The following is a 13287-nucleotide window of genomic DNA, read 5'->3' as shown; positions in this document are numbered from 1 at the left end:
AGGTAAAGCCCTTGGGGAACAGGTACCTCTACTGAGCTGGGGGGCGGGAAGCAGAGTCAGCTGCTGCGGAGAGGTTTGGGATGTCAAGCAGGGATTCACCCACACCACCTGCTCCTTATCAGTTTGAAGTCAGACTGCAGTATCTAAAGATAACTGTAGAATAGAATACCTCTATAATACCAAAGATAGCTCTAGCATAGAATTCTCTAGCATGGGCCAGGAGAAGGTCCATGGGCATAGTCGGGGGAGGCAAGGGGGCAATTGCTCACCCTCCCCCCCAATCAAGTAAATAAATGAAAATACTTAACTAAATATCACTTGGATGATATTGTGGTGCATTCTAGCGAATGCAAGTGGCAACCTGACTGAGTGATAGATTTCTCAGTGGTTTGTAGTATGAGAAAAAACTACAGGAAGACAGAAGTCCTATTTTATCTATGTATGTATCTTTGTATTTATATTTTTAATAATAATAATAATAATAATAATAATAATAATAATAATAATAATTTATTATTTATACAGTGCCCACCTGGCTGGATGGCTTCCAACAAAATATTAAAAATACAATAGAACATCAAACATTAAAATATATCAAGGTGGTATACAATTTATAGGAATAAAATCAGCAAAAAGTATCCGTAAAAAAACATTATTTAAAATAAACTTCATTAAATACCAATTGGTTAAAAAGGAGAACATTCATATCTCAAAGGCCTGTCTAAACATTATAGCTTTCAAAAGACATATGGAAGAAGGGAGGGATGGTTCTGGAAAGTCTTGTTACTAGCCTACATTATTGAAATTTGGTATGCAGAATGTGGCTTGTGAATCTGATAAGTAGACGTTACCCTATGGGAATCAGGCACAGAGAGATTTGGAGAGAAAAATAATAAAGTTGCCTATCGTAGGAAGTACTTAACTTGGATAGAAAAGCTTCTCTCTAATCTTACTAATCTATAGAGGAAACAAAGGCAGGTCTGAGAGAGTGAGGAGGAGGAAGTTGTGAACAGGATGCAACCTAAGGCTTGTCAATCTAAACTTCAAAGGAGAGAGAGGTCAGCAGAGAGGCCAAAGGTACAGGGATAGTCGAGGAATCTGAATCCCCTTTAGGTCAGCTGAGTTGCACCTGAACTTCCAACAGAAATGAAGCTGTACTTTTCCACACAGAAGCCCAAGTCATTTATTTGCTGCAGAAATGCTGTTTCTCAGGCGAATCCAATACCATTTCCAGTGCTCTGTCGGCTTGCAAAGCACCTTCAACAATCACCTGCGACTGCACCCACCAATATTATTTGGGCCAGCTAACATAGGTACCCAATCATAGCTGTCAACTTACAGATTTGAAAATAAGGGACCAGCAGCCTCGAAAATAAGGGATCAGCAGCCAAAATACGGGATTTTCCAGGCACAGGTATGTTCAACTTCTGAGCCCCTCCGAGCCAAAGGCAGAAAGTCCAGCCAGCAGCCAAATGAAGCCTCATCAATAAGGGACAGCAGCGGGACATGGCACTGGGATAAGGGACTGTCCCGCCAAATAAGGGACGCTTGACAGCTATGTACCCAATTCTCTAATGACTTTTCTCCTTTGAGGTGGCACCATTCAACTTTGCTCAGCAGGAAACCAATGTAAGGTCACCATGTGTACCAATCTATTTCATTTCTTCTTTCCTGGTTTGATTTCCAGACGATTGTTCTTCATATACTGCTGTGCCTCCTCGTTTTCTACACAGTGTATTACATGACTGGAAGCATTTGTTGTGGAGCATTCAGGTGAGGCTGCTTTCTGTGAACCATAGATGTTACTCTCAACCTCTCCTGTTAGCATCTCCCACAAGCGTTCAGTCTTCCTGCTGCTGCTCCTAATAAGTGTTTGCGAATGTTCTTTTTCCCTCCACACCTGACACAATGCCTAATTACAGTGTAGGCCATTTATTTTAATTTCCCTTTAGCTTTGTGCTGTTACAAAACACACCTGACAGCATGTTCCTGGGAGTCTTAAGGCTTGTGGTCAATGTTAGTCACACTCAGTGTAGATCTATGGACATCCTTTATTTTTTTCTTTCATATCCCAACTTTTTCTCCAAGGAGCAAAAGGCAGAGTACAGGGCTTTTCCCCTTCCTCATTTAATTCCCACAGCAACCCTGTGAAAATTAAGCAACTATTAATATTAACTAATGAACATAATAATATTAATGTCTATATTAATGGATATGATTAACAGGTCCATTAATTTCAATGGGTGTACTCCAGGAATAAACACACACACAGAGAGATAAAGTTTTGATTCTTGTCAATTGTCTTTTAATTGGTTGTTTAAAATTATTGTTTTTTCTATGTTTTTAGTAATTGTATTTATCTGTTTAAATAAATATATAAAAGAAATTAATAATAATAATAGTAAACATCTCTTTCAATTTTAGTGTCTGTTTCTCATTTTCACACATTAAGTTCAGTTTGCCACACTTCTGCTTCAGTCTGTGATTTTTTTTTAAGTCCTCAAAGAAGTTTGCCAGCATTTTAGTAATAATAATAATAATAATAATACCTTTATTGTCAATGTACACCCTGTGTAAGGTAAAGGGTAAAGGGACCCCTGACCATTAGGTCCAGTCATGACCGACTCTAGGGTTGCAGCGCTCATCTCGCTTTATTGGCTGAGGAGGCCGGCATACAGCTTCCGGGTCATGTGGCCAGCAGGACTAAGCCACTTCTGGTGAACCAGAGCAGCGCACGGAAATGCCGTTTATCTTCCCACTGGAGTGGTACCTATTTATCTACTTGCACTTTGACGTGCTTTCGAACTGCTAGGTGGGCAGGAGCAGGGACCGAGCAATGGGAGCTCACCCCGTCGCAGGGATTCGAACAGCCGACCTTCTAATCGGCAAGTCCTAGGCTCTGTGGTTTAACCCACAGCGCCACCCGCGTCCCTCTATACTACCATAGATGGCACTAAACAGGGAATGGTAGCCAACACCTCAGAAAACAGAATAAAATTCAGAGTGAGCTTGACAGAATGTGAAGGGATGGCCTGGAACTATGAAAATGAAAATTCAACAGAGACAAATGCAAAAGTTCTGCATTTATGCAACAACATCAAGCGAGTGACACCTACAGAAGTTTAACCCACAGCAATTAACTGAGCCTCCCCCCACCCCCACAAACACTCAATCTCATTGCACTCTGTGTGCTTGTGGCATAACACACCAACCCTGAAAGTCAGTTGCACTATATTATTTTCTGTTCAGCCCACGGATAGAAACTGTTTTTTAGCCTGTTGGTACGACTGATTACACTTCTATATCTCCTGCCTGAGGGTAGATTAAAGAGGTGCTGGCCGGGGTGTGAATCATCCCTGATAATTTTCTCGCTCTCCTAAGGCAACGATCCCTTGCGATGTCATCTAGCGGGCTCAGGGGACAGCCCATGATATCATGTGCTGTGTTCACCACCCTCTGTAAAGACTCATTCCTCCTGATATACACATTCTAGTATGCATTTTTGCCTAATACACTTTTTTTTTGGGAAAGCTTTCTTCTTGAAGGTAGCTAGCCATTGGGCTAACAAAGGTTTCCCACTCTGATTTAAACCAATGAGGCTTTCTTCCAAGTGTAGCTACATTTAAGACCAAAGTGATTACCCATCCATCAATGATAGACAGGTTTATGAGTGCCTAGTTTGACTCCCATTGTTGGTTAACCTCCCAGCCTGGCAAGAAGAGCAATGAATGATCTGTAATAACTTACACAAAATGTCTGGGGAAGAACGGTACTTAAGCCTTCAAGGGTACTGGGTGGCTTTGCCAAGTTGTCCAATCTGACAAAGTTGTTGGGTGAAACCGTAGATCTCTTTGGGCAAAGTGGACAAAGTAATCAATCACAGTTACATGAAGCAAGCAGAACCCACAGCAAAACATTGCAATTTCGAGTTCCTTTTCAGGGTTCTAGCCGGGTGCATGAACACAATTACCTTTCTGCACTACCTACAACAGTCTATCACCAGGGCTGGGTGGAAGCTGGGGGAAGAGTTTGCCTAAGGCAGTGGTGGCCAAACTCAGCTCTCCAGATGTTTTGAGACTACAACTCCCATCATCCCTAGCTAACAGAACCAGTGGTCAGGGATGATGGGAACTGTAGTCCCAAAACATCTGGAGGGCTGTTTGGCCACCACTGGTTTGAGGCAACTAGTGGAGGGCTAAACTACACAGTAAGTTAAATGCACAATTATATTTCATGTATCTGGGCTTGTTGTTTGTTAAATAGCATCTCTCTCTCTCTCATCAGGGTCATACAGAATTGGAGAGGGCTGAATCTTTTCTTCCCCACCAGGCTCACATATAAACCTGTACCCCCTAAAACTGCCATTGTCACTAATAGTCTGCTGCAGAGGTTTTTTATTTTATTTACTATAACTTTTTAATGGGTTTATAAACAAGGATCATAGGAATAATAAATGATACAAATAAATAGACTAAATCTTCTCATGCCTTGTGTATACCACAAAAGGAGCATAATTAATCTTCAGTGATATCTGCAGCATATGGTTCATTATTAGCGGTCAGTGTATAAGTTCTTGGTTTGTGAATTGGTTTAAACAAAAATAAAGGGGAGCAGGACAGAACAGAGTTAACAGTTAAAGTTCAACATTGCATAGCCAAATGCTTAATCAGGAGCCTTTGTGGTTGTTCTTCAATTAAGTATGAGTCATATTCATTTCTCCCCTACTATTACCAATGAAACAGTTGGTATATTGAGGAACATGGAGGAGCGGGTTCAAAGGGAAGATAATATATGTGTAAATTAAATTTAGATAAATCCGATTGAAGCAAATGATGACGAGGTTATTCATTTTCCAGAATACTGGCATATGTTACAAAATTAAACCACATCAGAGTAAACCCATCTTTCCTGACCTGTTCATGTTTCAACCATAGTTTATTTGTTAACCTCTTAAGGAGGGCTGTTTCAGTTTACAGTGGTACCTCGGGTTACATACGCTTCAGGTTACATATGCTTCAGGTTACAGACTCCGCTAACCCAGAAATAGTACCTCGGGTTAAGAACTTTGCTTCAGGATGAGAACAGAAATTGTGCTCCGGCAGAGCTGCGGCAGCAGGAGGCCCCATTAGCTGAAGTGGTGCTTCAGGTTAAGAACAGTTTCAGGTTAAGAACGGACCTCCGGAACGAATTAAGTACTTAACCCGAGGTACCACTATATTGCAGAATTGAGATTCCAACGCTCAGCTTCTGCACTTGGAAACATCATGTAGGATAAAGTGGACCTTGCTTGGAATCAGCAAGAGTTAGATGATGTCGGTGGAATTTACAAGTGCCACCATTGTAACTGTCATGAAGCTTCTACTGAGTTTAACTGTAGCACCCTGCTTGTGGTTAACGCTTAGCTGGAATGAAATATTCAACGCAGCAATAGAGAAATTAAAATAATAATTTATTTGTCAGACAAATAAATGAGAGACACAGTGGTATATGGTTACCAAAGCTCTGCCTTTCCAGCCCTGATGGCCAGCACTTATATTCCCTCAGCCCAGCCCCCTTGCTCCTCCTTTTGCTGCCTCTGTCCAATCAGCCTGGTTGAAATTCCTATTGGCTGTTTGCTAGAACCAATCATAAAAGATACACCCATTTCCTATTACCTTTTATGGGAGACAAAGAGCTATATTTCCTTCTATCTATAAATGGCAAATAAGTAGTCATATATCTTACATTTACCTCGACCAGGCACCTTAATTACCAGATAACCTTTGGCCCCTCTTGCCCTATTCCCTGCAAAACAGATGGCTAATGGTTCTAATTTTATCTTAAACAGAGATCTTGGGTTCACTTTCTCACACACCATCTATGAAAGATCTCCTTCTTTGGAGGTCTTTAAGCAGAGGCTCGACAACCATATGTCAGGAGTGCTCTGATGGTGTTTCCTGCTCGGCAGGGGTTTGGACTCGATGGCCCTTGTGGTCTCTTCCAACTTTATGATTCTATGATTCTATGAAATAAGAATCTAACATAAGAATCTAACATTTCTTACTTTCTAAATCCTTTGCATAATTACATTTAAGCCAATATATTTCATACACAACATATATAGTTTTTTAGAAGAAAGGGAACTTAGTAAAAGCTAAGCTAAATTCTAAGTTCTCTAAAGCTTCAAAGCAGTTTCAGAGAGCTGCTTTGCCTAGTCCAGCTGCTGTTTCTATTTGCCCTTTTAACCTTATGAAAATGTGGCTCAAGTCTCTAATGGGAGGCACAATAATTCTTACTATTTACCAACTTAATTGCAGCTTGATTGTATTCTGTAATTTGTATGGCCAGTGTGACCTTTTGCTCCTAGCCTGTAATTTCCTTTTACAACCCTGAGGCACTGCTATAGATCAGGGGGGCCCTTGATCAAGAAGATAAACAGCTGCCAGAGTATGGTTTCTGCCTGGCATGAGAGATACAAACATTTACAAATATATTTTTTTAAGCTCATTTTAAAATACAAATCTTGATCAGATGCCTCATAACCTCAAGTACTTTTCCTTCCAGGCTCAACAACTTTGGCATGCTTATCCCTTTTGAATTCAACATGGAACCATCTTATTCAAATCCCAAATATCTGGGTGAGTTGGGGAAACCCTTTAGTGTTCATAGAGATGGCATTGCCTTTGCGGGTGGGGGAAGAACAGAAGCATCAAGGTATGCCTATGAAACTCAGAGTAGACCCATTCAAATTAATGGACCAAAGTTAGTCATGCCGATTAATTTCATTAGGTTCACTTTAATAATAAATAATAATAATAATAATAAGTTATTTTTCATACTCCGCCCATCTGGCTGGGTTTCCTCAGCCACTCTGGGCGGCTCCCAACAGAATATTAAAAAGATGATAAAACATCACACATTAAAAACTTCCCTAAACAGGAACTTTGAATAGGACTAGCATTGGATAAAACATGGAAAGTCTAAAATGAATGACCTCTGTATAGAACACGACATCAAAGACATTTTGCTCTACTATAGAGGAGAACGACTGTAGTTTAGAATTTTAGCTGGGTGCTGTTGTTGTTTCCCCCCCAATTTATAATCCAGAATATCTGGATTACACCAGGTCATTGAAGGCTTTCTTTCCCTTTTCTTCCTTCCTAAGCAAACGTGCTGTCGATGGAGACCACCTTTCTGATCAGTGGCCTCCTCTTCGCTGTGCTACTGAAACGCTGGGTCTGGGATTATACCATCACTGTTACCATGGTCCATGTGCTCTTGACTGTTGCAGGTGAGTTCAAGGCAGTCATGTGCTAAATTGGAGGGGCCCTTTCAAGGATGGAAAAAGGAGCAACGTTTGGCACTGGACTGCAGCTTTCATGGACCAGTGAAGTAACAGCCAACTGTCCAGCTAAGATATTACCGTATTGGCCTGAATATAAGCCTCACTTCCCCCCAAATTCCAACCGTGAAAAGTTAAAGTGTGGTTTATATTCGTGACCTTACGGTATGCAGCCAGAAGCATGGGGCAAACAGTGCCAGGAGCGCAGCAAAGCGGTGCCCGCCCTGTGCGTATTCCCCTGTCCTCTCCCCCAAGGCCGGGAAGGGAGAGAGCGAGATAGGGGAAAGGCCATTGGCAACGCAGCGCAGCTCCCCTCCCCCCCATAAGCAGCCAGGAGCAGTGAGGAATGGAGCAGCTTATATTTGGGTATTTCTTCTTCTTCTTTTTTCCTCTCCAATTTTAAAGGTGCAGCTTATATTCGAGTGTGGCTTATATTCGGGCCAATACGGTATCAGTCATGTTCAAATCTTTTGTTTATTTACTTAAGTTACCGTATATACTGCTGCATATTTCTACAAAAGTTTCTAAGCAGTTTATAAGTCGCCCCCAAAGCGAGTTAATACAGGGGAGTATAATACAAATTTCACATGCAATGCAAAACAGTATTACTAATCACCATCATAATAATGACTTCAGGTGGTATTTAAGGCTTGTCCAACTCAGAGTAGACCCACTGACATAAACATGACCACCTATAGTCTTCACTTCAGTGGGTTTACTTGAGTAGGACTTAGAACCTTCCACATTTTAAGTAACATAATTAAACAACTAAGACCTGACTGCAAAAGGAATTTATTGATGAAAGAACAAAATAGATCCAGGTTATGGGCAGGAGAGAAATGTAATTCACTTTTTATTTAAAGGCAGACTAACCTAAGCTGCACTTAATGAAACAAGATGAAAAACAATAGGCAGGCATCCTTCAAAATTTGCATTTATCCGAATTTTGCAATGCAGGTTGTCAGCTAAGCAAGGAGTACAAAAATGTATTAGGGTAAAGTGTGCATTAAAAATGCATTTATCGGCAAAAATTACATAAAATGTGTTATATCAGGGGAGATTGTTTTGCAAAATGCAAAAAAAATTATTTGTGACCTTCCCATTCACACCAGCCAGCACGCCAAGTAGTCAGAGGAATGATGGGAGTTGTAGTCCAATGCCGCTGGTTTCCCACTCCTGGCCTAAAAAGTTCACCCAGCAGACAAAGCCAACTTTTCCCTTCTTCCCACAGGCATCCTCTCCACCCCCACCACCCTAGAAGCAGCAGTAACAGCTAATGACCCTGCAAAATCAAATTTAAAAACAGCTTTAAAGCAAATATGAACATTACCAAGGAAGAGAGCGTTGTTTTTAAATAGCTTGCAAATGGCTGGCACCCGCCTCTTCTCTCATGTCCCTGCCTCCGCTATTGTTCTGTCCCATTAATCCCTGTGCCATGTGGAACCATCTTTCCTTCTCTCCCATCATGGCAGCAATGATAACAGGGAAGAGCCTTCCATTTCTCTTGCGCGCTGAAATGCCAGAAAGACAGGCGCCGACATCTGCAGCCTGCTGGTGCTAATGGACTGGAAAAAGGCACCCATCACTTCGCTGTCACCATGAGAGGTGCAACGCTCCCCCTCGGCTTCCCATGTCAATTGTGTTGCTGGGGGGCATCTATGGAAAAGACTAATTGCTTAGTCATAAACAAAGCAATTTTTGCTAAATGGGAGCCAGACACATGCGCTTTAGTAGAAAGGATTGTGTTGCTCCCGTGCCACAGTCCCCATGCGTTTTCCGATGAGGGCCACTGCATCAGCCTCCAACGTGGGCATGATTTGTTGGCATCCTGGCTCGGGCATGATAAACTGCAGCTGCTTCTGCTGCCAAAGCAAGGTGCAGTCACTCTCTCTCCCCCCCTTTAAAATTGTGACTCGGAGGGAGGCAAACTTCTGTGCTCCAAGATTGAGATGGATGGATGAAAGGGCTAAGATAGGCAAATTAAGAGATGATTGATGAGCGAAGCGAGGAACGGGGAAGAGCCGCACAAAGAGATGAATGGACTTGCAAACAGATAGATGAGTCAGGTTTATTGGATTTGCTATGTCAGAACAGGGTGGTAGCCACCTACTTTAGTAGTCCAGCACACACCTGAAAGGAGCTCAGCCCCCATGCTGGAAGATGCTGCACTGGAAGGAAAGAGGAGGATCTGGACCAATAAACTCTAGTTTTGTCCCCATCCTCCTCCAAAAGGGCAGAGACAGAGAACACAGAAGAGGAGGAAGCCAACAGGCAGTGCCACCCTCGGGATTGACTGTAAGAAAGAAGGCAGGCAGGTGAGGGAGTGACCCATTCACTCTAATGGTCCCACCTCTGTTGTGTATGTATGTTGCAAGTGTAGATATCCTGAGTACTGGTGGGTCACTCAAGATGGAGAGGAAAGAATAGGTAGCAGCAGCAAGGCCAGGAGGCTCCAAGAGTTGGTAGTGGATCCCGCACTGAGGTATGGGCTTTGGCAGCTGTCAAACAATGCTAACCCAGAAGTCAGCCTTGCTTCTTATGCACTATCACAGTTCAAGGACTCTTTCCAACTAGGAAAAACACTCAAAGCAGGGCCAGATGGAGGTATGGTTGAGGAGAGCTTTGAGAGCCAGATAGAGGGCCTTAGAAGGCCACATTTGGTCCTCGAGCCTACAGTTTCCTGACCCTTCAGTAAGGTAAAGCTGTGCTTCAGGTTACTGAAAACGTTAGTAGCAGAGGCAGCAAAGGGACCTTGGACCCTGGAATGCCACATTTCTCCGATACGTTCTTTCCTACCAAATAAATGATCCTTTACAGCAGGGATTGGCAAACTAAGGTCCGCGGGCTGCATCCAGCCCAATTGCCCTCTGGATCCGGCCCGTGAATGGTTCTGCAATCACTGCTTGGATCGGTGCGATCGCCATGGCGGCGTCTCCTCCCTCCTCCCGGCTTCTCCCCACCCTGCAGAGAAAGGGGGCTGAGCTTTGATAGGAAGCCTCACCGCCTGCCCACCGGCCTCTCCGCATGGCCGTGCTGTGGGCTGGAGCTTGGTGCGCCTGCTGACCCTGTGCCTGGCGCCCAGGAAAGCTGGCCCAAAAAGGAGAGGCACCGCCACTGCCACTGGCTCCCAACCGCAGGCAGAGTTGTGGCGGAGGTAGGCAGGGGGAGGGGAGGGGCTGGGGGAGAGAGAAGCCCCCTCCACCGCGTGTGTGTGCTCCTGCGCACACAGTCCGACCTGCTACTATGTCTGGGGGATGGTGAACCGGCCCCCTCCCAAAAAAGTTTGCTGACCCCTGCTTTACAGTATAGTGATGCCGGCATATCTCCAACTTTTCAGCTGACTTTTCTGACCTGTCTTTTGCAGTAATGAAAGAATTTCCTCTGGTTTGGCAATGGTGGCTGGCGCTTGGTAAGATTATTTTTAAAAAGCCAACTCTGCTTTTGAAGGGATAGTATAAGGTCTGCAGTATTCAAAGTCAATCCAACATGCATTGCTTTGTTTGGCAGTTCACAACTCTGACTGACAGGGTGTTGAGGGCTGGGTCAAGGTGGCCCTCTCACCTTCACAGTGCCCAGAATACCCAGTTTGTTGGTTTTCTCAGGAAGAACCTGAAAACATGTTTCCTGCCTTCACTCTGATCTGCTAACTCTCATTGGCTAGTTATATGATTATGTCAGCTTCAGAAGGGCAATGCTTCCTGGTCTCATTCCGGCTTCTCTTGGGTAAAGGAGAGCAAAATGATGTCCAGTAGTGGTGGATTTGCTACTAACAGGACCATGAACAGGCAGCAAAGGGACAAAAAACATGAGCAAAGAGTGGATCTGCATAAAGCTGTGCCCCACTCATCAAACCCCCTCTTTCAAGCTAAAAGAAGTTAGAGAACATCTAGTAATATACACTCATCAGTCACCACTGCAAGGAAGAACCAGGACCCACAAGTTACCCAGCTGCCCAAGAGTAAGTGCCCTAAGAATTCCTGAAACTGGTTGCTAGGTAGTCCATTTCTTTTAGGGAGGTATTTTCCCCTGTGGTCATTGTTAAGCTTTGAAAGGGAGGAAGTTGCTGCAGCAACATTAACAGCATTGTTAGGCTATCTTGCAGTAGGGCAGGGGTAGGCAACCTAAGGTCTGGGGGCCAGATGCAGCCCAATTGCCTTCTCAATCCAGCCCGCGGACGGTCCAGGAATCAACGTGTTTTTACATGAGTAGAATGTGTCCTTTTATTGAAAATGCACCTCTGGGTTATTTGTGGGGCATATAAATTCGTTCTCTCCCCCCCCATATAGTCTGGCCCACCACATGGTCTGAGGGACGGTGGACCGGCCCACGGCTGGAAAAGGTTGCTGACCCCTGCAGTAGGGTATGTGATGCCCTCCAGCTGCCTTATTTCTTTTCTTAATCTTACTTGGTTGCGAGTTCCTGTAAACCACCTTAGAAACCTGTAATCAGTCAGAAAGGAATGATGTAATCTTAAATAAATTATTAGCAGAGGATTAGGTTAATTTAGACAATATTTCATATGCTGATTTACCTTCCCTCTGCAGCCAGCGGCCTCTTCATCATGATTTGCAGCGGAGAACTCGTGACTTACCTTGCCTGCTCCAACACAGACAGCCTTCTTTAAGATCAAAGCGGCCTCACTTCTTCACATCAACACACAGCGCAAGGCACTCCCTGCTCATCGGAAAGGGACCATGGAGCATGCAAAAGGTCCCAGTTTCTATTTCAAGCTTCTCCAGTTAAATCAGGGGTGAGGATCCTGCAGACTTCTAGCTGTTATTGGATTACAAATCCCATCAGCCACAGCCAGCATTGTCAATAGTCAGAGATTGGGGGAATTTGAGTCCAACACTTGGAGCATCACAGGTTTTCCATTCCAAAGTTAAATGAATCCCAGGTGGAAGGGAATGTGAAGGACCACTGCCAGAGACCCTAGAATAGAGAATGCTGACCTAGATGGACATATAGTCTGATTTTGGCAGTGTATGGCAGATTCTTCCAGCGTTCCATTTGAAAAAGACAGGCTGACAAGGGTGCCTAAGCAGACGGCAGCATTTAGCTGTTAATCAATTACAAATATCAGCTTACAATGTGGCCTTGATGAAACAAACAAATTGCTAATTTTAGAAAATATTTTAAATACCTTACAAAAACTGCAGAGGGCAAGCACCATCTAATATAGGCACTTCTTCCAGTGCAAGAAGGGAGGTGCCTCTGGAGTCTATGGTGTCATCTGCTGCAACACACATACTGAAACAATGAATGTTTCCTCCCCCTTAGTAATACTGTTTTTGTTTAACTCTATGTAATATCATTGTCTTTTGTTTATTAAAACATTTATATCCTGCTGATACAAAACAACTACTCAGGACTGCTTACAACATATATACTAATGGGGTCTGTACTGGCAATAACTGACCAGGAATGAGATCTTGGGGTTGTATTGGATAGCTCAACAGAAACGTGGGGCAGCTGTGGAAAGTGGCAAATTCCAACTGCCATTATAAAAATATATGTGAGATCACACATGGAATACTGTGTAGAGCTGAGCTTTCAAAACTTTTCATGTTGGTGACATACTTTTTAGACATGCATCATTTTGTGACACAGTCATTCAGTTTTAGTAGCAAAACGGAGATTAAACTAACCCCTTCCCAGCTCCGAGAGGAACACAGGAAGTGTTCACATGACACACCTACACACTGCAGTCGACACACATATTGCACCACACAGTTTGGAAAGCTCTGGTGTAGAGTTTTGGTCACTGCAAAAAATAAAATAAAGTTATTGTAGAACTGGAAAGGGGCAATCAAAATGTTCAGAATGATCCCTAAAAACAAGCCCTTTGAAACCCCAAATTCTTCAAGTTCATGGTATCACCAACACTTAGAAAATCAATTCATACTCTAGAATTAAAAGAAATATTGACTGATTTTGCCAGGGCTATCACACAATTTCTCTCTGGG

The 13287-nt window shown here is 43.3% G+C and overlaps 1 protein-coding gene across 1 annotated transcript; it reads left to right on the top strand.

The window, feature by feature from the left end:
- Positions 1-1690: 1690 nt before the first annotated feature.
- Positions 1691-12809, top strand: LOC128418638 (transmembrane protein 244-like). The gene is made up of 4 exons (XM_053398523.1): positions 1691-1773; positions 6544-6617; positions 7145-7270; positions 11866-12809. The coding sequence occupies exons 1-4, from the start codon at positions 1742-1744 to the stop codon at positions 11943-11945; spliced, it is 312 nt and encodes a 103-aa protein (XP_053254498.1). The 5' UTR covers positions 1691-1741; the 3' UTR covers positions 11946-12809.
- Positions 12810-13287: the final 478 nt, after the last annotated feature.

This window comes from Podarcis raffonei, chromosome 8, assembly GCF_027172205.1.
Source record: "Podarcis raffonei isolate rPodRaf1 chromosome 8, rPodRaf1.pri, whole genome shotgun sequence".
Lineage (NCBI taxonomy): Eukaryota > Metazoa > Chordata > Lepidosauria > Squamata > Lacertidae > Podarcis > Podarcis raffonei.
This window is presented reverse-complemented; position numbering and strand designations above follow the sequence as displayed.

Excerpts from the sequence above, each read along its gene's own strand:
- LOC128418638 (XM_053398523.1), top strand. The coding sequence starts at position 1,742 with ATGACTGGAAGCATTTGTTGTGGAGCATTCAG. Across the intron at positions 6,618-7,144 it reads TTCAAATCCCAAATATCTGG|CAAACGTGCTGTCGATGGAG; the intron begins GTGAGTTGGGGA and ends TTCCTTCCTAAG. Across the intron at positions 7,271-11,865 it reads TGTGCTCTTGACTGTTGCAG|CCAGCGGCCTCTTCATCATG; the intron begins GTGAGTTCAAGG and ends TTCCCTCTGCAG.